This window comes from Gossypium raimondii, chromosome 10 (assembly GCF_025698545.1).
Source record: "Gossypium raimondii isolate GPD5lz chromosome 10, ASM2569854v1, whole genome shotgun sequence".
NCBI lineage: Eukaryota > Viridiplantae > Streptophyta > Magnoliopsida > Malvales > Malvaceae > Gossypium > Gossypium raimondii.
The window spans coordinates 57,396,207-57,421,819 of NC_068574.1; the positions used below are offsets into that span (position 1 = coordinate 57,396,207).

General features: G+C 32.5%; 1 protein-coding gene and 1 long non-coding RNA gene across 2 annotated transcripts; both read right to left on the bottom strand.

Moving 5' to 3' along the window:
• Nucleotides 1-20,779: 20,779 nt before the first annotated feature.
• LOC105775648 (ankyrin repeat-containing protein BDA1) lies at nucleotides 20,780-22,959 on the bottom strand. The gene is made up of 2 exons (XM_052622853.1): nucleotides 21,715-22,959; nucleotides 20,780-21,602 (listed from the first exon to the last, which is right to left on the bottom strand). Exons 1-2 carry the CDS (start codon nucleotides 22,135-22,137, stop codon nucleotides 21,582-21,584), a joined length of 444 nt encoding a protein of 147 aa, XP_052478813.1. The 5' UTR covers nucleotides 22,138-22,959; the 3' UTR covers nucleotides 20,780-21,581.
• A 1,249-nt stretch (nucleotides 22,960-24,208) lies between these two features.
• On the bottom strand, nucleotides 24,209-25,195 carry LOC105777623 (uncharacterized). The gene is made up of 2 exons (XR_008190001.1): nucleotides 24,933-25,195; nucleotides 24,209-24,840 (listed from the first exon to the last, which is right to left on the bottom strand). It is a non-coding gene; the product is annotated as an uncharacterized LOC105777623 (long non-coding RNA).
• Between the last annotated feature and the right edge of the window lie 418 nt (nucleotides 25,196-25,613).

Below are 25,613 nucleotides of genomic sequence, written 5' to 3' on the forward strand. Positions count from 1 at the left end.
CCAACTTCTTCACGATCCTACATTATGAAATTATTAGTATGTTAATTAGGAAATACTATACACCAAAATAATTACAAAATTTTATAAGTTACACATACCTCTCCTTTCTTCGAAGTCCAAAATCTAACGACCACTGGTACCTCAGCATTCCCGGCGGGACATTTTGTAATCTCTCGTCGAGTGTTGTTTTTGTCTTAAAGTAGTCTTTCTTTAAAGTGCTCTTATGGTCTCTCCATCTTTTTCCCAATGCCTTCTTTAAATAAGCATCGGAGACCTCTAGAGCAAATCTCGCCTACAAAAAACACAACTTAAGAAAGTAAATGTAAACGAAACTTAAACCCAAGTATTATAAATGACATACACGTTTTGTTACCTTAATGTTATCGAAATCTTGGTTCTTGTTACTCTCGGGCACTTTATGCCATGACTCGAAGTTAATTGGCAACATATTTGCATTCCGTGCTAGAATGCCCATGTATCTGTTAAAAAGCGAGCTTCGATCCAACAGTGACCAAAGCTATTCTTGGATACTTGGACACGCTCATTGGATCTAGGTCGTATAAATCACTTCGATCTGTACGTCCGCGACCTCTCCGCGTCCCACCAGTTTCATTTGAAAAATAAAAGTATTGTAATATACGAAATTTAAAAAAACACAAACAAGAAGTCAACACACATGTAAATTAAATGTTAAATTACTTTGAACTTCTATAGGTTCCTCAGGTGTAACCGGAACATTCGAAGATCCAATAGCAGTCTGTTGTTCAGTGCTGTTTGTTTCCGCCGAGTTTGGAGTACCTTGAACAATGCGGTGCGATTGCACTTTTCTTCTAGGCATTTTATCTGCAATACAAATAAATTAGTTAAAAACTTAGTATACAATTAGAACAATAATATCACATATAAAATAGTTGAAATATCATCATTCGTAAATGTAAGTAGATAATCATAAAAGCTTACTACATTATAATTCGTAAATCTCTTCATCCGTATCCTGGCGGACCCATTGAAATTGTGTACTAGTAGGGATGTTTTCATTTAAGTTCTGTTCTGGAAATGGCAAAGTTTGTGTTCTGTCGTCAATGTCATCTCTACTTCCACTGCCCATGTCAAACAAGTCTCTAGGGATGTTACGGAGTACAACGTACCAACCCTCATCAGTTGGGTCTTTTGAGTAAAAAACTTGTATGACTTGAGAAGAAAATACATTCGGGCAACTATGGATTTTGTTGTACCCAAGACCTAAGTCTTTTATCATTTTCTTCATATCTTTGCATGACTGAGGGATTTTTGCAAACGAAAACATTTCTATCAAAAACTCTAACAGCATTGTCAATGAGTTCCCGGTCCACCCTCCCAAACATTTTAACTGGAAAAGACGAATGCAGAAAGACATTTTCAAAAATTTCGATCCTTCATATAGTTCTTCGTTCATCTCATTAAGTAGCGCGTAGAACTTCGCCGCTTCTCCATTCGGCTCTTCATGATGTTGGTTTCTTCCGGGTTCGGTAAAAGCATTTCCACCGAGATTACAATCATCAAATGGCACAAAGTCGGGTGGGAACGACTGTAAACCATGATTGTGAATATTAAATGCTTCCCGCAACATCCCTTCCATGTCATCCCCTCTAATAGACTGATGGTAAGCAGTACTATCATAAGATACATCCATCCTTGAAGAGGAAGTACTAGGTGGGCATTCTCCATGAAAAAACCATTGTTTATAACCACGAACAAACCCATCAACAATTAGATGCTCGTATACAACTTCACGATAATGCCAGTTTATGTTGACACACTTCTTACACGGGCAAAGAATCATGTTCTCTTCGCTTGCATATTGAAATTCAAAATTTAGAAAAGTTTGTACTCCATTTCGATAACCGTCGCTTACCCTTGACAAATTCATCCAAGACCGGTCCATTTCTTATTTCTTGAAGCCTAATCTTCTGTATAAATTGCACGGGTTTAGGATTTAGGAATAAGTATAGTTAAGCTATGTAAGTATTTCCTAATTATGTAAGTTATTTATTACCCAAATTATGTAAGTTGTGTATTATGAAAATTATGCTATGTAAGTTATGTAAGTCACATAAGTTATGTAAGAAGTTATTTATGTAAGTTATTTATTATGAAAGTTAAGTAAGTTATGTAATTTACGAATAATTAAAAAATGTAAGTTATGTAAGTTGTAAGTTATGTAAGTTATGTATAATATTAATTAACTAACTTATGTAATTTAAGTATAATATTAATGTAAGTTATGTATAATATTAATGTAATTAGTTATGTAATTTATGTATTTTAATTAACTAACTTATGTAATTTAAGTATTATTTTAAGCAATTTAATAATTAATAGCATGTGTAAGCTTACACATTCTGTCAATGATCTAATGTAAAGTCTAATACAAAAAATTGCTTGCCAAGGCTTACTAATTTGAAACTGTTCATCATTGCGGAATTTGGTACTTCGGATTAGAGTCAAATTTATACTTTCACTATATTTAAATGGAATTTTGCTACTGCACATTCCATTTCATTGATTTATAAATAAAAGAATTAAGAGGATTAGAATATTTCCTATTGCATACAATTTGTTAATGTTCAATAGTGATTTATGTTCACTAACACAAACTTAATGAAATATTGATTATTAGTTTGAATTGATTGATTTAATTAGTGAAATAAGTTGATTCTAGAATTAATAATATCATTTTCATTATTATGATTGGTGGTCGCAAATTATTCACTCGACAATTAAATTATTTTGACAAAACTTACTATTTTCCTCTAAATCATGTATATTCATGAATCTTGAATTTGATCCCAGTGGAGGAAAATTTTAATTTTATGGCTATGAATTTGGAAGAGTTGAAGTTCATCTTCATCAAAGAGATGACAAAGCTATTACCTTGTCATAGAGGAAGGTAGAGCAATTTACCGTGAAGAAATTTGTCAAAATTTAACTCAAGTTAATGGCTTAACAATTGAAGAAACAAATGATACAGAAGCAGAGACAAATGATGCAGAGGCAGAGACAAATTTCATGATTGAAGTAGAATGCTCAAGTTAGGTTTACGGGTTCAAAAATTACACTCTATCACATTCAACTATAGAACCAAAAGGGGGAAAAGGGAAGAAAAACAATAAGGCAGAAAATAAGGAATGAGAAATTGAACCAAAAGGCATAAAATATAGAAATAGAAGGAATACAATAAGAGATTCCAGCAAAAGAGAAAAACAGATTTGCAAAGAACTATTTGAAAATGAAAGTATAACCGCAAAACTGAACGGATTTGAAATCCAACCACAAACTTCAGACAATTTCACATGAACTGAATCAAAAGGAAGTTGCAAACGTAAAATCAAATTACAAAAAGTAAAAGAAGTTTCTAATTAAATGATAAAATCAAATCACAACAACAGAAAAGGGAATATACCATTGGCTCAGTTCGATGTCAGAGAAGAAACGAAAAGCTTACCGTAGTTTCTGTTCGCCGGCTTCTAACGATTGGGCTTTCTCAGTTAGAAGAAAAGGGGAAGTTCTGAAAAGTGAAATCTCGTAAAAATCAGAAATAATTAGAATGAAAAAAACGTGGCTGATTTTTATGACAGAAATAATCAGAAATCTCGCAAATTGCCCATTCCCAATCGATTCATCGAATAAACAAATTTTTATGACAGAATCAGTTTATTCGAAACCCTGGATCCCAAAAAAACAAAACCCTAAAATTTTAATCTTAATCGACCATCGACAGAAATGGCTTACCTGGGATACAAATCTCGCAGCTTTGCCCAACAATGGTGTAAAGATCGATTCCAAACGAAGTTGATTCCAGAGATGTCGGCTCCTAGAACTTAGTTGCTAATTTTTTTTCTTCCCTCTCGAATCGTTGCTGTTACTCTGCAAAAATTTAGAAAATTTTGGTAAAGGAGACGGAGGGGAGGGATGAAGTAAAAATGTCCTCTTAGGAAACGGCACCGTTTAAGGTAATTTTAAGTCTTGTTTGCGGCGTTTTTAAAAAAAACGCCTCTATTGTATTCACATTTGCGGCGTTTTAGACAGAAACACCACTAATATTTTAAAGCACGTAAAGAAACAACGTCGTTTTAATAAATTATAGTGCCTATTGTGGCATTTTCTGAAAAAACGCCACAAAAATTAATTCCCTGAATTGAACCGGCGCCGTTTTTACAAACACTTATATATCTTTGCGGCGTTTTCAATAAAACGCCAGTAATAGATTCTATTCTTCCACTGAAACGGCGCCGTTTTCCCATATTTTAAATTTTATCCATAAACTGAAACGACGTCGTATCAAAACAGCTTGGAATTTTTTTGTGGCGTTTTTATAAAACGCATGATAATGTCTACCTTTAGCGTTTTTGGCAAAACCGCCACCAAGGAATTTAAATTCTTTTACCAAATCGGTGCCGTTTTGTAAAATTTGTATATATATTAGCGGCGTTTTCCTAAAACACCACTAAATTTCACATTATTTATTTATTTATTTTATTGTATTTTCATTAAAATTTTAGTAAATAATTATTAAAGTTTAAAGTAATCTTTAAAAGTTTTTGATAAAATTAACATTATTAGTTTTTTATTTCCTTTTATATTTTTTATTTTTCTTATATTTTGGTCCAAATTAAATAATTAATTACATATATATATTCATATAAAAATATCAAATTGTTAAGGCTAAATATTTTTCAAACATTTTAGTATTAATTAATTGTCTCATTTAACAAGTCTCAAATAAACCTTAACAAGTCTCAAATATAATTGTATCAATTAGTATGGTAGTGACAAAAAATTGGGGAAACAAAACCGTGCGGCCGAGCGGTCAATATATAAATTAATATATTTTAGAAATATATACTCATAATTTAAATATATTTATTTTATTATTAAGAACATATTTAATATATAAATTAATAAAACTAATTAATCTGAGCTTAAACCTTAATCTGATCTAAACCTTAAATCACTAACTCTTAACCCCAAACCCCAAACCCCTAAACCCTAAACATTATTTATTATATAAATTATAAAACACTAATCAATCTAAATCCTAAACCCTAACTCGACCCCGAATCACTAACCCCTAACCCCTAAACATTATTTAATATATCAATTAAAAAACACTAATTAATCTAAACCCTAAACCCTAACCCTAAACTCCTAACCCCTAAACATTATTTAATATTATATAATTTAAAATATATATTACTTAGTCTAAACCCTAAACTCTAACCTAACACCAAATCCATAGACCCTAAACTTCTAACCTTTAAAGGTTAAATTTAACCTCTAACCCCTAACCCCTAACCCCTAACCAATAAACCCCCTAATTCCATATTAATATGGAATATTCTATAAACCTTAAAATTGTAACTCTTAAACCGGCCCTAATTAATCCTAAATTAACCATATATATATACCCTAAACTATAATGATAATTAAATTAAATATTTTAAAATTAATACTATCGTATCTTTTACAATTATATTTGAAATTATTTAATATATAATTTAAAAATCAATCAATTATGTACCCAAAAATTTTAAAATTATTTTAAATAATAGTATTGTAATTTCTCCATTTTTAACAAATATTTTTCTATGTTTTTTTTATTTCAAATTATTTCTACGTGTCATTATTTCAAATTTATTCATTTTTAACAAATATTCAATTAAAAATAAATTGGATTTTAATTAATATAAATAAACGAATTACATAGCAAATAGATAGATAAAATGTTTTTGCGGCGCTTTTTAAAAAACGCCGCTAAAGACCTGAGCATTAGAGGCGCTTATTCAGAAACGCCGCTAAAAACCCCCCAAAACTCAGAAAACGGTGCCATTGGGCTTAGGCTTTTTGCGGCGCTTTTAGAAAAACGCCGCTAAAGACCTGAGCATTAGCGGCGCTTTACAGAAACACCGCTAAAGACCCCAAAAACTCAGAAAACGGTGCCGTTGGGCTTAGGCTTTTTACGGCGCTTTTAAAAAAACGCTGCTAAACACCTGAGCATTAGCGGCGCTTTTCAGAAACGCCGCTAAAGACCCCCAAAACTCAGAAAACGGTGTTGTTTGGCTTAGGCTTTTTGCGGCGCTTTTAACAAAATGCCGCTAAAAGACTTGAGAATTAGTGGCGCATAACAGAAACGCCGCGAAAGACCCCAAAAACTCAGAAAACGGTGTCGTTGGGTTTAGGCTTTTTGCGGCGCTTTTAAAAAAACGCCACTAAAGACCTGAGCATTAGCGGCGCATTACAGAAACGCCGCTAAAGACCCCAAAAACTCAGAAAACGATGCCGTTGGGTTTAGGCTTTTTGCGGCGCTTTTAAAAAACCGCCGCTAAAGACCTGAGAATTAGCGGCGCTTTATAGAAACGCCGCTAAAGACCCCCAAAAACTCAGAAAACGGTAGCATTTGGCTTAGGCTTTTTGCGGCGCTTTCAAATAAACGCCGCTAATGCTTATTTTTAGCGGCGATTTTTAAAAAACGTCGCTAATAATCGACCTTTAGCGGCGTTTTCCTAAAAGCGCCGCTAATGCTTGATTTTTAGTGGAGTTTTTTGTCTAATCGCCGCTAAAAGCGCCTCAAAAGCCTATTTTGGTGTAGTGAGAATTATTCAAATCGAGATTATTTTTCATCTGTAATTTTTTATTTGAATGTATTGTATATTCTTTTTAATTATCAGTGAGAATGATCGTATTTTCACCATTTCTAAATTTTTTTAGAGCTCTAACCATTTTAATTATCACTTAATTAATAATACAATTATATATCAATCAAAATTTAAATTTAACTTTATAAATAGCATCCAATAGTTAGACATATTAGGTCAAATAGCAAATAAAATAGAGTACTAAGAATCAATTGAGCATTAAAGCAATGATTCTTCAAACAATCTGATAAATTATAATGATTTTATAAAGAAAAACTTATTTTAATCTAATTTTAGTTAATTATTTCAAATTATTAAATGGGTTAATTAATTTCTTTTGCTTATTATTAAAAAGCTATATGAGATGCTAGGGGTAGAAGAGAGTTAATAATAAGAGAAATGTTATTTTAATATAATTAATTATTTAGAACGAATTTCATAAAATAAATTTAACGAAAAATGAAAATTTGTAGAAATTATTTAAAAAAAAGAATATATGTCAATTTTCTTTCACTGAAAATCTAATCAAATTATAAAAGAAATAAACCCATTCAAAAATAACAACAAAAAATTAAAATAAAATACAGGAAATGTTATATTGACATATTACAAAAGGGTATTACAAAATTGAGTCACTACACCAAAATAGACTTTTAGCGGCATCTTTTGTGGCGTTTGGACGAAAAACGCCGCTAAAAATCGAGCATTAGCTGCGCACAGCATAAAACGCCGCTAAATATCTAGCATTAGCGGCGCTCTCTATAAAACGCCGCAAAAAGTCAGACCTTCAGTGGCGTTTTCTAAACAAACGTCGTAAAAGAACATCATTAGTGGCGTTTTAAAACAAAAACACCGTAAAAATGCTGACAAACGCATCGTTTAATCTTCAGGAATAGCGGCAGTAGCAGCGCACTAAAAAAACGCCATTATATAGCACAATTAGCGGCTTTTATTTGAAAGCGCCGCAAAATATCTTAACCAAAACGCAATGTTTGGTCTTGAGGTATATTAAAATTAGTGGCGCTTATGCAAAAACGCCGATAAAGCACAATATTAGCGATGCATTGTAAAAAACGCCGTAAAATATCTTAACCAAAACACAGCGTGTGGTCTTGAGGTATATTAGAATTAGTGGCGCTTATGCAAAAACGTGACTAAAGCACAGTATTAGCGGCGCATTATAAAAGGCGCCGCAAAATATCTTAACTAAAATGCAGCGTTTGGTCTTGAGGTATATTAGAATTAGTGGCGCTTATGGAAAAATGCCGCTAAAACACAGTATTAGCGGCGTATTATACAAAACGCCGCAAAATATCTTAACCAAAATGTAGCGTTTGGTCTTGAGGTATATTAGAATTAGTGGCGCTTATGCAAAAACGCAGCTAAAGCACAGTATTAGCGGCGCATTATAAAAAGCGCCGTAAAATATCTTAACCAAAACGCAGCGTTTGGTCTTGAGGTATATTAGAATTAGTGGCGCTTATGGAAAAACGCCGCTAAAGCATAGTATTAGCGGCGCATTATACAAACACCGCAAAATATCTTAACCAAAACGCAGCGTTTGGTCTTGAGGTATATTAGAATTAGTGGCGCTTATGAAAAAACGCCGCTAAATCACAGTATTAACGACGCTTTGTGAAAAGCACCGCAAAATATCTTAACCAAAACGCAGCGTTTGGTCTTAAGTTATAGAGCCAATAGCAGCAGTTGTAGAAAATGCCATTATTTCCCGCAATTAGCGGCGCTTAACTAAAAAACGCCAAAAAATTTTAAATCGAAACGCAGCGTTTCGTCTTGAGCTATAGCGCGGTTAGCAGCGCTTACCAGAAAACGCCGCTATATATCAGCTTTTAGTGAAATTTTGACCAAACCGCATCGTTCCGGCTTGACCTATAGATGCATTATATAATGTAGGTTATTATATATTTAGTTTATCATATATGGTTTAGGTTTAGGGTATTAGGGTTCATTATATAATGTTTATTATTTTTGAATTAGAGTTTAAGGTTTAGGGTTTACGATGTAAGTTTAGTGTTTTTTATTTAGGGTTTGAGAGTTTGGTGATTAAGGTTCAGTGATTATTAAAAGTTAAAAAGTTTATCGTATATAATTTAGGGTTTTAGGGTTAATCATTATATAATGTTTATTATTTTGTGAATATTAGAGTTTTGAGTTTAGGGTTTATGATGTAGGTTTAGTGTTTGGGGTTTGAGAGTTTGAGAGTTTGAGGTTTAAAGTTTAAGGTTTGGGGTTTGGGGTTTAGGCCACTTTAGTCATGTTAAGAGGTTAATTAGTTGTAATGGCCCAAATTTGCCCGGCCCAAATCAGAAATAAATAAACAAAAACCAATAAAAAATAGTCCATTTTAAATGTCCATTTACACTGGGCTCAATATGGCCCAAACTAAACACGACCCAACTAAAATCAAACCCAAATACCCCTAGCCCAAAACCCCAAACAGTTTTATAATGTTTTTAATTTCTCTTTTATACATTTTTATGTTTTAAAAGATTTGCATGATAATATTCTTATACAATAGTGTTATATATATATATATATACACCCACACGCACGCTTTAGGATTAAATTATTTTATTATTGATTATATTATTATAATTATTGACCTTAAGTGCTTTTTAAATATGTTTATACGTTTCTCTTAAACCATTTTTATATATACGAATTATGTCTTTTAAATTAAATTTTATATTATTATATATTATTATTTGTATTATTATTAAACTTTTCATTTCATATACATGTTACTTATTTAGATTAAAGTATGTAGGTTATTTGGTATATTACATATATATATTTATTTATTTATTTACTTTAAAATTCATTTTAATAAAATAATTTCACATAGTATTTCTTTTATGTTTCGTTAAACCTTTTCAAACCCATACATATATTGTTTATGATAAAATTTTTGCATGTAATTTATTGTATATTAATGATTTTCAATTTCCTCTTTTGCATGTTATTCATTTTTATTTTTTCTATTGTAATGCTTGTTCGTGTTAATCTACTTGATATTCCTTTTAATTCTTTAGCTTTAAATATTAATATTTACCCAACATAATATGAGATTCTTACAATTGTTATATTGTATTGTTTATTTAGATTGGTTGATTGTTTGACATTCATTACTGTGCGTTTTAGTTTATGAATCATCATTTCGCATGGTACATTATTATCCAATAGTTTTTTATTCATTCAAAAGATCACAAATGACAAAGTTATTTCATTCAAAAGCTTTCAAAATAACGCGACACTTGGAATTCGGGATCCTCGAAAAGATTGTTTCCTAACTTACTGGATTCCAATCTTTCTCGGGATCTAAGAAACCGAATATCCTTTTTTTTAATTAACACACAAATAAAAAGCTCGTTCTCGGGAATTCGATACGTGGTGTCCTAACGCATTGGATATGACATATTGTTTTCTCAAGACGAGGATTCTTCTAACAAATGAGAATAAAGGTAATATTCGATATTTAGGAATTTTGTGAAGTTGAACCCTAACTTACTGGGTTTTGATTTTCTCATTTGACCCTAAGTAATCGGATATCCTTCTCAAAATGCATAAGCTTTAAAAGTCAAAAGATAAACTTAATTTTGAGGATTCAAAATGTTACACTCTAACTTACTGAGTGTGACAATTTATTTCTTTGGAGTAAGTGAGTCTCATCATCCAATTCATTTTATCCAAATTTTCTCTTCAAAGGATCGTATTCTAAAATCTTTTCAAATTCTCAACACTAGGACATTAAACAATCAATTCGGTACCAATTTTGGGCGTTACGAGGGTGCTAACCCTTCCTCGTGCGTAACCGACTCCCGAACCTATTTTCTCAAAATCCGTAGACCATAATCGTTTTCAAGGTGGTCCGATCACACCTCAATAAAAGGTCGGTGGCGACTCCAATTTTCATTTTTAATAAGTCGACAACTAAATTTTTGTTTTTCAAAAAAACGGTTTCGACATTAGTGTTTTAGGGCTTGATCCTTGTGGTTAACGGTTTGCAGTTTATAATTTAAGGTTTACAATGCATGGTTTTGGGGTTTGGATGATTTAGGGTTTATGGTTACGAGTTTTAGGGTTTAATGACTTTTTTGGTACCAAATTCAAAAAAATAACAAATACGTATTGTTTTTTAATTATTATTATGATACTAGGGTTCTAAGTGACACAAATGATTAGTTTACTAATTGACGAATGGCATATTTATATGTTATATATGATGAAACAAATTACTTAATTGTGTTATTTACATATATATATTAATCATTTATATATTCACTTAAAAATAGAGTATATATAATTTTAAAATTATAATACATTATTTGAATACTATAAATAATTAATAATTTTGAATATTGATAATATTTAAATTATACACTCTCTAATATTTATAAAATTTATAAAATTTTAACAATTGAAAATAATAAATCAGTATAAAATTTTTAAATAATATTATTAACAATATTAATAATGTCATAATTTTAATGTATCAATTAAAAATAATGTCTAGAACAATGTATAAAATATATAAAAAATCTAAATATTATCGGCGTTTGTTCAGAAAATGCCGCAAAAAATATATAAAAAATGAAGCAATACGGCACCGTTTCGTTGCCGAGTTAAAGGTTAGTGGCTTTTTTGTCAAAACGCCGCAGAAGTTGTGAAACTAGTGGCGTTTTCGCGTAAGCGCCACAAATATTATAATATAAAATGAGGCTGTTTTAATAGTAATAAAAAGTTAATAATTACCGGCGTTTTGATTTAAAATGCCACAAAATCTAAAATTAGCGGTGTTTTCTGATAAACGCCGCAAAAAAACATATTAAAAATTAAACGAAACGGCACCGCTTCGTTGACGAGTTAAATTTTACTGGCGTTTTTATCGAAACGCCGCAAACGTTGTGAATATAGTGGCGTTTTTATTCTAGCGCCGCAAATGTTAAAATGTAATACGTTGCTGTTTTAAACATAAATAATATTAATATAAATTTAATCGGTAGTGGCGTTTTGAAGTAAAACGCCAGAAAATCTAAACAGTAGAGGCGCTTGTTAGTAAAACGCCGCAAAGAGCATATTAAAATTTTAAGAAAACGACACCGCTTCGGTGCCGAGTTAAAATTTAGTGGCATTTTTTATAAAAACGCCGCAAAATTTAAAATGATAACGACGTCGTTTTTGTCCAAAATCAGCTTCTGTCTCTAAGTCGTCACCCCCAGCTCGAAATCCCCCATTTCTCATAATCCCTAAACAGCCAGAGGGAAATACTCCAAGAGAGCAGTTCATCGAGAAGTTTTGCCCTCGATTCGTCGATTGGTTGTTTTAGCAGCAAGGAAAAGGTTTATTTTTTGGGTTTCTTGCAAAGTTACATAACCCACACAGAGAAGAAGGTGATTTTCCAGTCGGATTCTGTTTTTTGGGTATTCATTATTTAAGGTACCATTTTGATTATAATTTGTATTTAAAGGTTGCATTTTCTGTTTTTGTCAAATTTCTTGTTTGTAATTTGTTGATGACCTGTTGAATGAATTGAAATGCGAGTGTTCTCTGTGTTTAGGGTTTGTTCGGGGCTTTCATTTCTGTTCATCGCAATCAAGGTACTGTAATGCTTTAATTTCTGTTATATTGGGAATGCGCACATTTCTTTCTTGACGGTGTTCAATGATTTTTACGGTTTTGGGAAGTTTAGGGTCTTCTCTGTGTTTAGGGTTGGTAGGATTGTTGATTTTTAAAAACACATTACTTGGTATTCTGTTTTGGCACAACAGTTAAGCATATGAGTTTGTGGAGTTGAGAGATTTATGTCGTATTGCACATTTAAGCATGGTGTTGATTGGCACAGTTTCTTCAGTCTTCTCGTATTGCACATTTTGAATGTTAAGCATACGAGTTTCTTCCCTTGGGTTAAACATAAACATAAACTGAACAAAATTATAATCTTTGAAAACTATGTTAAGCTATGTTAAACATTTTGAATGTTAAGCATAGTTTTGAATGTTAAGCTATGTTAAGCTATGTTTTGAATGTTAAACATTTTGAATGTTAAGCATATGAGATTCTGCACTTGAATGTTAAGCTATGTTGTTTAGATTTAAATTATAATCTTTGAAAACTGAACAAAAAAATGATGCACAGTTAAACATAAACTAGAAAAAACAGTTTAGTTAAAAACTGAACAAAAATCCAGCAAATGTTTCCTATTTGTTACTGATTAACAAATTTATTCAGAAGGATTGTGGCAGAAATATGTATTCAGTTTGACGTGCTTTATTTTATGCCAAGTTTTTTGAATTGGTTTTTTTGTATACTGCATTGGTCTGCATGTAAGAGGGTTGGACAATTCTTATTTGTCCTAATCCTTGTTTGTTTTGTTCTTAAACAAGACAAAACATAAACTTCTCATCAGCTTTGCAATAATAAATTCTATGGTTTTGGGACTATTTATTTATATTTTCAGCGTATTTAATATTATTGATATTATATTATTTATTTATATTTTTAGCGTATTTATATAAACATACGAGTTGTTATAATCCGCACAATTTCTCTCTTTATTTAACAAAGAAGAAGGTTACCATTTTCTATAATTAAAATAAATTATATTCATTGAAGAGACTGATGAGTTTCAACTCTCTAAAATGAATTTTTTATTTAAGCTCTTTAAGATTTTAAAATTTTAAAATTTGTAAATATAAATTTGTACGTTGACTTCTCTTAAAATGATAAAAATTGATTTAATCCTTTTAAAATTATGAATATATTGACTATTAAAATTGTGAAATTGCACTTTTACTATTATAAAAATCACAATTTAATTTGAGATCTTCTAAAAAACTTCGACTTAGCCTCTATATATATACCATTTTAATATATATATTAGTTTTTCTAAATTTAAAAATTAATAAAAATAAAAATATTGTAGGATATGAACTTGAACTAATTACATTAGTAAAATTTTAATTTACCACTCAACTAAAATATTAATTTATTAATTTTATATTTTTAATTTTACTATGTACATTTTATTATTTTTGGATAAAAACTAAAGTTAATTTTGACACTTTCGAATTAAATTTTCTATCATATAAGATAACAATGTAAATTATTTAAATAAGGTTCAATTTTTTGTTAAGAAAAATGTCATATTGGTTTATATTTTAAAAACATAACTTAATTATATGACTATCACATCTTATATAACTTACATAGCTTAATTATACTTAACTTACATAACTTACATTATACACAACTTACATAACTTTCATTATACACATACATAACTTACATATAATACACAACATACATAACACATAATTTTCATAGTACATAACTTACATAATATTGAACTTACATAATTTTCATAAAAATAACTTACATAACTTACATAATTTTCATAATACATAACTTACATAATATTGAACTTACATAATTTTCGTAATACATAACTTACATAATCTTGAACTTACATAATTTTCATAATACATAAGTTACTTAATTTTCATAATAAAAACTTACATAACTTACATAATTTTCATAACTTACATAACTTATACGATTACACACTTACATAATTTTCATAATACATAACTTACATAATTGATCATAATGCGATAATATTCATAATACATAACTTACATAATACATAACTTACATAACTTACATAGCTTAATTATACTTATTCTTAAATCCTAAACCCGTACAATTTATAGTCAAGATCAGACTTCAAGAATTAAGAAATGGACCGATCTTGGATGAATTTGTCAAGGGTAAGCAACGGTTATCGTAATGGAGTACAGACGTTTCTAAATTTTGCATTTCAATATGCAAGCCAAGAGAACATGACTCTTTGCCCCTGTAAGAATTGTGTGAACATAAATTGGCATTATCGTGAGGTTGTATACGAGCATCTAATTGTTGATGGGTTTGTTCGGGGTTATAAACAATGGTTATTTCATGGAGAATGCCCGCCTAGTACTTCCTCTTCAAGGATGGATGTATCTTATTCTGGTGCTGGTTACCATCAGTCTGATAAAGGGGATGACATGGAAGGTATGTTGCAGGATGCATTTAATATGCACAATCATGGTGTCCAGTCGTTCCCAGTGGACTTTGTGGCTTCTGATGATTGTAATATTGGGAGAAATGCTTTTACCGAACCGGGAAGTAGTGTACCTCATGAAGAGCCGAATGAAGAAGCGGCAAAGTTCTACACGCTACTTAATGACATGAACGAAGAACTGTATGAGGGATCAAAGTTTTCAAAATGTCTTTCTGTGTTCATCTTTTTCAATTAAAATGTTTAGGAGGGTGGATTGAAAACTCGTTGACAATGCTGTTAGAGTTTTTGAGAGAAATGTTTCCGTTTGCAAAAATCCCTCAGTCATGCAAAGATATGAAGAAAATGATAAAAGATTTAGGCCTTGGGTACAAGAAAATCCATAGTTGCCCGAATGACTGCATGTTGTATGGGGCGATCGGAAAAACCAACAGTGCTATCATGTATGCGGCGAATCCCGTTGGATACATAGAAACACAGAAGATGGGAACGACGATGAAAATGATGCACAGTCAAGGAAGAAGCCAGTCAAGATTTTATGGTATTATCTGTTGATACCAAGGCTTCAAAGACTTTTCATGTCGTCGAAGACAGTGGAGTCAATGACGTGGCACCATGATGGACGAACAGATGATGGATTACTAAGGCATCCGGTAGATTCTTTAGCTTGGAAATCATTTGACAATAAATTTCCAAGCTTTGCAAGCGATCCTAGGAGTGTGAGGATTGGGCTAGCATCTGATGGATTTAATCCTTTCAAGATCATGAGCACTGCGTACAGTACTTGGCCAGTAGTGCTTGTTCCTTACAATCTGCCTCCGTGGATTTGCATGAAGCAATCTTCCCTTATCTTATCTATGATTATCCCTGGAGAGAAAGGGCGCGGGAATGATATCGACATTTATTTATAGCCATTTATTGAAGGGTTAAAACAATTATGGGCTGGTGTCGAGACATACAATGTACTGAGAAAGGAGAACTTTAATTTACGTGTAGCTTTGATGTGGACCATTAATGACTTCCCCGCTTATGCCAATTTATCCGGTTGGAGTACCAAGGGTCGTTATGCGTGTCCTTGTTGTGCTGCACAAACATGTTCGCAATGGTTGTACAATGGGAAGAAGTTCTCTTACATGGGCATCGTTGGTGGTTACCAAAAATCATAGATTTAGATTTCAGAGTTTTGTATTTGACGGTACTGAAAAGTTTAGAGAAGCTCCTTCGCAGACCAGTGACTCTGAAATCTTGTTCATGTTGGAATTTATGAATTTCATTTATGGGAAGATGAACCGACCGCCAAACACGCAAAGAAATAGAAGATCAAATGATGAAGCTGATGATGACTCTGATGAAGAGGACGATCCTAATGAGGCGGACTTGTGGAAAAAAAAGAAGTATTTTTTTGAGTTGCCTTATTGGGAGCATCACCTTTTACAACACAATCTTGATGTTATGCACATTGAGAAAAATATCTGCGAGAACATTGTGGGTACAATTTTGAATGTCGACGGAAAATCAAAAGACAATCTTCAGAGTCGACTAGATTTAGTCCAAATGGGAATTCGACCTGATCTTCATCCCAATCCACTTCCAAATGGAAATATCGGTTGCTGCCTTCTATTTTTTCAATGTCGAAGACTGAGAAAGAAGTGTTCTACACGGTGTTGAAGGATATAAAGGTTCCAGATGCGTATGCATCAAATATATCTTGATGTGTTAGTGTTAAAGATCGAAGATTATATTCGTTAAAATCACATGACTATCACATCTTAATGCAAGATTTACTGTCAGTTGCTCTACGATGTTGTATGTCCAAGAAGGTGACGTCTTGTATAATTGAACTATCCAATAAAATGAAAGTCATTTGTGGCAAAGTTTTGGATGTTTAAGAACTTCAGAAGGTACAGGATCGAACCGCTTTGACTTTATGCAACATGGAGAAAATCTTCCACCTTCTTTCTTCACCATTATGGTTCACTCGATAATCCATCTCCCGCATGAAGTAATTCTTGGCAGACCCATTTTTTATCGATTGATGTATCCCATAGAAAGGTGTTAATTAAAATTTTTAAAATTTTCCTTCATTCACCTCTATGCCTTTAGTTACAACTTTTGATAATGTTGTATATCGTGTTTAGGTTCCTATCCAAATTAAAGTCTTACTGCCGCAACAAACGTTATCCAGAAGGATCGGTTGCTGAAGGCTACTTGGTAAAGGAATGTATGACCTTCTGTTCAAGATATTTGGAAGATGTTGAAACAAGGTTGAACAGACCAAATAGAAATGCTGGACTCACTGGCCATAAATTATCCGATACTTATTTGTTCCAAAGTTTTGGAGAACCAATCGGCAAAGTTGAAATTGCAGAATTAGATCATTTATCGTGGGTACAAGCACATCGATATGTTCTGTTTCACCACGAATCAATGGAACCTTTACGGAAGTAAGTTCTACAAATTTGATAAATATTTATCAAATTAAAAATTGTTTATCTTCTAACAAAGTGAACTTTTTTTAACATAATGAGTACAAACAAATATTGAGATCTCGTTCATGCTCCCGAAGAACACAACATCGAGATATCAATAAGTTGTTCACATAATCTTTTCATGAATGCTTAAGCCAAACGGTATGCAATTGGAGCTTTCATCGACAAATAATAATGTTTTCTCATAACATTTTTAATTACTAAGTTTACTTTCCATTCAATAGGTTTGGAGTGGGAAGAACGTCATCGACAAAGTTAAATGGCTTTCCCAAGGTCCAAATCGAGTGGTTAAAAGATATAGTGCGTTCCTCATCAACGGATTCAGATTTCATACAAAATATTACGAAAGATTGAGGAGAACGCAAAATTGTGGAATAGTTGTTAATTCCTCCATTACAAGTTATGCTAGTGCTAGGGACAATAATCCTGTCCAGGGGAATGTGGAATATTTCGGACTTAATTGAGTTGGATTACTACGGCAAATGGAAAGTTGTCTTATTTCGAGGTGATTGGGCCGATGTTAATACTACTCGTGGAATTAAGCAAGATCAATTTGGTTTTACAATGGTGAACTTCGCTCGATTGATTCACACAGACAACAATTGATAGATGAGCCGTATGTATTCTCATCTCAAGTCGAACAAGTTTTTTACTCAAAAGATCCAACTAATGAGGGTTGGTACGTTGTACTCCGTAACATCCCTAGAGACTTGTTTGACATGGCAGTGGAAGTAGAGATAACATCGACGACAGATCAGAAACGTTGCCCTTTCCAGAACAAAACTTAAACGATAATATCCCTAGTACTAGTACACAATTTCAATGGGTTCGTCAGGATACGGATGAAGATATTTACGAATAATGATGTAGTAAGATTTTACGATTATTAGTTATATGTAATATCATAATTTAAATCTTGGTCTTATTATATATTTCAACTATTTTATATGTGTTGTTATAGTTGTAATTAGTTATTAAGTTTTCAACTATTTTATGTGTATTGCAGATAAAATGCCTAGAAGAAAAATGCGAGTTCTAAGCATTGTTCAAAATGATCCAAACTTGGCAGAAATAAATAGTTAACAATAGACAGTAATTGGATCTTCAAATATTCCGATTACACCTGAGGATCCTACAGAAGTTGAAAGTAATTTTACATTTAATTTACATGCGTGTTGACTTATAATTGATTTATTTTTCAAATTCTTATATTATAATATACCATTTTTCAGCTGAAAATGGTGGGATGCGCAGTGGTCGAGGACGTACGCTACTTAGAGATTTATACGAGTTAGATCCAGTTGAGCGTGTCAAGGTATGTAAAAACAGTTTTGGTCAGCCTGTTGGATCAGAAGCTCGACTTTTAGCAGGATACATGGGCATTTTAGCACGAAATGCGAATATGTTGCCTATCAACTACGAGTCATGGTATCAAATGCCCGATAGTAACAAAAACCAAGCCCTCAATAAATATTAAGGTAACAAAATGTTAATGTCATCTGTAATACTTGGGAATTAGTTTCATTTATATTTACTTTCTTAACTTGTGTTTTTCGTAGGCGAGGTTTGCTTTAGAGGTCTCGGATACTTATGTAAAGAAGGCATTGGGAAAAGATGGAGAGACCATAAAAGTACTTTGAAGAAATATTATTATAAGATAAAAACAACCCTCGATGAGAAATTGCAAAATGTCCCGCCGGGTATGCTGAGGTACCAATGAGAAGATGCGGTTAGATTTTGGCATTCGAAGAAAGGCGAGGTATGACGTACTTCCAAACTCTTGTAATTATTTTGGTTTATAGTATTTACTATTTATGTACTAAAAATTTCATAACGTAGGATCATGAACGAGTTGGAAAAAGTAGCAGGCAAAAACAAAAATTCACTCACACAGCCGGGTCGAAAAGTTTTGCATGTGTAGCTGAGGCGGAGGTATTTTTAATTTTTTAATACTGTCAAATATGTATAACTTTCCATTAGATAATATTTTTACTATTATATTATAGGAACTGTCGTCCGATCAAAAAGTTGGACTCCTTCAACTTTTTGAAATTACACATAGGAAGAAAGATGGATCTCCTATGACTCCTGAAGCTGGTGAAATTATGGTACGTTTACTTAATACGATTTGACTTGTTTTAGTTATTTATAGTGTTTATTTTCTAATGGTTTAATTCATTGCTTGTAATGCGACTATTGTTATGTTACATTTGTTTTTTTAATATATATTGCGTTCCTAACTATGTGATTTATTTATTAGGAAAAACTAAAGGATAAAAAGGGGGAGTACGAAATGATTGCTTCTAGTGATAGTTCTGTCCATCTTGAAGACATTGATAACCGGATTATTACTGAAGTTTTGGGTCCTGAAAGGTATGGTCGGGTTCGATTTCAAGGATCTTTTGTTAGCCCAACCCAATATTTTGGATCCATTTCAGACAATACATGCCTTGGAGTCGAGCTCAAGTGAAGTTCAGAGGTTAAAAGACCGGATGGCTCAGATGCAAGCGACCTCGATTGAGGTTCAAAGGAAATATGAAGAACTCCAGCTACAACTTAAAGCAGAGGCAGCAGCGAGGGAAGCAGAGGCTGCAGCGAGAGAAGCAGAGGTTCAAAAGAAATATGAAGAACTCCAGCTACAACTTAAAACAAATGCGGCATAGAGAGAAGCAGAACAGAGCAGAAAGTACGACGAACTCCAACAGTAGCTTAAGAATATGATGGAGATGTTTCAGCAGTCACAACTTCCGCCGTCATAGTGTATTGTATAAATATTTTTATCATTTTAACTTTTAACATTTTTGTAAAAATAATATGAATTCTATTTTATTTATTGATATTAATATTATTTTATTCGTTTAATTTGAAATATTATATAAATTTATTGCTTTTGGCTGGTTTAGATTTGGTTGCTTTTGATTTGTTGTTACAGGAGGGCTGAAAAAATAAAAAATTTTATTTTACAAAAATCCCAAAATTAGTGGCGTTTTTATAAAAGCGCCCCTAAAAGCTAAAGAGCATGACCATAGCGGCATTTGTGGAAAAAAACGCCGCTAAAGAACATTACTTGTAGCGGCATTTGTGGAAAAGGCGCCGCTAAAAGAACATGAGTTTTAGCAGCGTTTGTTGGTACGCGCCGCTAAAGGTCATGTTCTTTAGCGGCATTTGTCGTAGAATCGCCGCTAAAGAATATTACCTTTAGCAGCTTAGCGGCGTTTCTGAGAAAGCGCCACTAAAGAACATGACCTTTAGCGGCGTTTTTTTTGAAGCGCCGCTAAAGAACATGACCTTTAGCGGCATTTATTTCTGTAAACGCTGCAAACGTTAGCGACGTTGTCGATAGCGGCATTTTTTGCGGCGCTTGTGGAAGTGCCACAAATACCTTTAGTGGCGCTAAAAAGCGCCGCTAAAGGCCTAAATAAACGCCGCTTAAAACCTGTTTTTGTGTAGTGAGTGCACCGTATTATACATAATCGACCTAGATTAAGGAATAACGAGCATCCTATTAATGCAAAAAAGTATGGGAAGTCAATATCATTACCTAATAAAGCATGAACACTTAGAAATAAACAATAGCATACAACAAAAAAGGTTCCTTTCCAGAATTCATCATATAAAATAAAGAATAACAACAATCCTTGATCTACACCCATATCTATTCCACTTTCCATAAAAAGGTATAAAATTGAAGGGAATATCCAATATCCTACTTTTGAAACACTAATTTTTGACACTCGACATACGATACACATGGACACCATTAAAAGGAAAAGAATTCCTGAAAATATATTAATAATTGCATATGTTAAATAGGTGGGGGCTAACTCAGATATTGATTCATCGAAGGACACTGCAAGAAATGCTAATAATACTTGAAGTGCACTCCTAAAATCATGTGGAAAAGTTTTGAGTAAAGCTAGTGTTAGGAATAATGTTACGAGGAACACAAGATAGGTTGGAATATAGAAGAGAAGAAAATGCGTTTGACCCATGACTGATTTCCCTAGTACCATTGGATCATATGATCCTTTGGACTTTGAGGTATTTTCACCTTGCCAAACACCACCTGGTGGGCTTAGAGTGGCTTGGTAGGTTGCGGTTAGAAGCAGTCCTAAAATGACTAGCAAGGCATTGCGGTCATCGGCTGATATATTGTCCATATTTTGAAAAATTAGTAGTGATGCTTTTGTCACATACTTGACAACTTGTTTCTCCAACTTACGTTGTAAGTTTGAAACTACTGGAATAAAGCAGCCTTTCAGTATAGCAATGTTCTCTCTGTTGTTATGTTGTTGTGCAATACCCAGTGCGGTGAAACCAACTTGATTGGTAGCATGCTTATCAGCCTTGCAATTTAAGCATCTGTTCAATTGACAGTTTAGGATATAAAAAGGCTAGAATCAATTAATCATGTCTATGAAGTAAAAAAAGAATCTATGTAATATGAATTACTATCGAAGGAGTTGAGTCGAACCGTGGGTTGATTATGGATAGCGGCTATGTGTAGTGCAGTGTTGCCATCTTTGTCTTTCCGGTTAACCACTTCCCAGTAATAGTCTTTCCTCTTAAGCGTTGGAATTAGGAGTTGGAGAGCGTCCAGTCTATTGTTTTCGATTGCAATATGCAAAGCAGTGCGATTCTCAATTGTAACATCTTGGATACAGTCAGGAGAAGCTTCCAGAAACGTATCCAACAGACCAAGCTGGTTTCCAACTTTACATAAGTAGTGCAACGGAGTCTTACCTTTCTTTCCTCTGACACGAACAAGATGTTTATCAATCTCCAAGAAGCGGAGCGCCATCTCTTTATGCCCTTTTCTAACAGCAATGTGAAGTGGGCTCAAACCTTGGTGGTTTAGCTTCCGAGCAAATGATGGCCTTAAGTTCATCATCTCCATTGCAAACTCTATGCACCCTTCTTCTGCAGCTATATGTAATGGAGTGTCGATAAACTCCACCTCATCAACACGCCTCAAAACATTTCCATTTCTTTGAATTACTCTATGCAATTCGTTAACCTTTCCAGTACGAGCAGCAAGGTTGAAAGGGTTTAAGATCACTTAGAGCAATTCATTCAAAGAGAGAGAGAGTATTAAATGCAGAGAAATGTGTGTATATTTCTGGTCTTGATTTTTGAGGTTTCGCCTTTAGTAGAGGATTATATACTCAACACTTTTGGTCATATTATAGTTTATTGAAAGAGCTTAAGCCTACTTACAGTGTTTATAACTAGAGTGAGTGAAGACTTAGGTGCTCTGTCAAACGAAGTAGGTCAAGACTTCGCTGCAGCTTTGTTTATAAAGAAAGCATAAAAAGGAAGCCTTCAATTCCGCGTGCCCAAATTTGAATTGATATGCTTGCCATTTCATGTAGTCTTAATCCAGCTAAGCTACCTCTCAGATTATTATTAATTTATGTTATAAAACCTGTTAACACAGATCAGTACTCAACAATTTTGTTCATATTATAGTTTTATTTCTTTAGGCTCAATCTCACACTTTCAAAACAAATTACCTATTTCCTCTTTTTATCAGATTGAATTTTAAATCCAAAAATGCATCAAATATACTTTTTAACTCATAAATATAGGGTGGTTAAAGGTTGATGAGTCAACCCATTTTGTACATATATCATATGGCCACTCTTCTGACACTATTTTATTTTATATATATCATATTATAATAGTTATTTTGGATCACTAGACCAATTTTAGAAAAAATCATGAAATATCAATTTTTCTAAAAAATTCTATTAAAAATGAGAGTACACGTTAATTTTTTTGAATTATGAATTAATTAAACAATTATTATATCACATTTAAAAAATTTAAAATATTTTTAAATTATAATTTATAGAGTTTATATTGATGAATTTCTCCTTTTTTTCCCAAAAGGACTTTTCACATAAAATTTGTTTGTTATTATTTTTTGTTATTGTTTTAAAAATATTCCTATTGCTTTTATGGACGTCTATATTTTTGGCGATGTCATGATTTAAACCAACAAAGGAACAATAGAAAAGACAGAAATTGAAGGGTATAAGAAAATAGAAAAAGGCAGCTTTTAAATTTGTTTTGGATATTTGGAGGAGTTTAAGGATTTCAAATTTTAAAAATAAATTTATTCGAATAAAAATATTGAATAATTTCGAAATTTATGAAGAATTTTAAGAGAGGATTTCGCTTGGCTCAAAATCTTCTTTTTGTTTAAATCTAATATATTTTCGATATTTTATTTCATTAAACATATTTATAGATTTACAAATCCAATGATTTACATACTAAATATTCTTGTATTATTTTATTTTTAATATATATAATTATTCCTTTTAATAATTAGTTTTAATTCAAACAATTAGGATTGCTAACATTTTAAATTAATAAATTAAAATTTTTAAAATTTTAAAATTATTCAATCAAACAAGCCATACCATAGTTGAAATATTTAGTATTAATGTATTAAAATATACTTAAATAAATGAAAAATGATTGTATAAAACTGTGATACAAACTATTCTTTATCTTTTCTAATAAAAAATAACAATTACCGAAATTATTATTTGCTAATAAATGGTGGGATAAGACTTGAAATTAATGTTGAAGTTGAAGATATTGAAATCAAATGGAGCTTTATTTTGGGTTAATTGTAGGTTGGACAAGTTAGAGTGTTACAACATTTATTAAACTGTTTTATGCATAATCGACAAAAATGAAGTAAAACCAGCATCCTAGTAATATAATAGGATATCTGGAGCTAATACCATCAACACCATTATTAATACCAATCAAAGAATCTATTCTAAAGAATAAACCATAACCTACAACTAAAATAGTTCCTTTTAAGTACTCATCGGATAGAAAAAAGGACAACAAAAATTCTTAAATTACACCTCCAACTATTTCTCCACCTAAAATGGAAAAAAAAAAATCAAACGTCCCACTATTAAAACACTGAATTCTGACACCTGATATGTGATGCACATAAACACCATTAAAATGAAAATAGTTGTTGAAAATTTACAGAGAATTCCCGATGTTAGAAAGGTAGGGTCTATGAAAGATATTGATTGATCGAAGCACATTGCAAGAAAGGCAAGTAGTACTTGAAGTGCTGTCCTGAAACCATGGGGAAATGGTTTAAGCAGGGCTAGTATTAGGAAAAAGGTTACTATGAAGACAATATAAATTGGAATATAGAAATGAAGAAAACTAGATTGATCCATGACTGATTTCCCTGGTACTGTTGAATCATATGATCCTTTGGACGTTGAGGTATTTTCACCTTACCAAACACCACCAGGGGGGCTTAGACTGGCTTGGTAAGTTGCAGCTAGAAGTACTCCTAAAATTACTAGTAAGGCATTGCGGTCCTACCCTGATATATTATCCAAATTGTGAAAAATTAGTGATGATGCCTTTGCCACATGCTTGACGATTTGTTTCTCCAATTTACATTTAAAGTTTGAAACTTCTGGAATAAAGCAACCACGCAGAATAGTAATGCTTTCCCTATTATGTTGTTGTTGTGCTACATCCATTAGCGTCCAACCAGCCTGATTGTTGGCATGCTTATCGGCTTTGCAGTTTAATAGTAGTTTAAGCTCTGTTCAAAAAGGCTACGTTTAGTTAATCCTACGTATGAAATACAAAAGAACCTAATCAATAGGGACTGCTATTGAAGTAGATGAGTCAAACCTCGGGTTGATTATGGAAAGCAGCTAACTGCAGTGCAGTGTTTCCATCTTCATCTATTTGGTTCACCACTTCCCGATAATAGTCTGTCTTCCAAAGTGTTCGAATTAGGACTTGGAGAACATCCAGTCTGTTGTTTTCTACAGCAATATGCAAAGCATTGCGATTCTCAATTGGAACATATTGTATACATTGAGGACAAATCTCTAAAATTCTATCCAACATGCCATCATGATTTCCAGCTTCACTTAAGAAGTGCAAGGGAGTCTTACCGTTCTTTCCTTTGACACGAACAAGATCATTATCCATTTCCAAGAAACGTAGAGCCATCTCTTTATGCCCTTGTTTAACTGCAATGTGAAGTGGGCTAGGCCCTGTTGGTTTAGCTTCCTAGCAAATGCTGGCTTTAAGTTCATCATTTCCATTGCAAACCTAATGCATCCTTCTTCTGCAGCAATGTGAGTGTCGACAAACTCCACCTCATCAAAGTGCCTCAAAACATTTCCATCTCTTTGAATTAAATTATACAAATCAGTAACATTTCCTGTACGAGCTGCTGTTCTCAACCTTTCATCCATGTGAGGTGGAAGGACCAATTGACAGAAGAAAATTTGAAAGAGCTTAAGCCCACTTACAAGGTTTACTAGAATGAGTAAAGACTAAGGTGGTCTGTGAAATGAAGTA

Bases quoted from the DNA above. Each gene is read 5' to 3' on its own strand.
- LOC105775648 (XM_052622853.1), bottom strand. From the start codon at position 22,137: ATGGAGATGATGAACTTAAGGCCATCATTTGCTCGGAAGCTAAACCAC. The intron at 21,603-21,714 runs GTTCGACTCAAC...TCAATTGAACAG, and splicing joins CTATCCATAATCAACCCACG to ATGCTTAAATTGCAAGGCTG.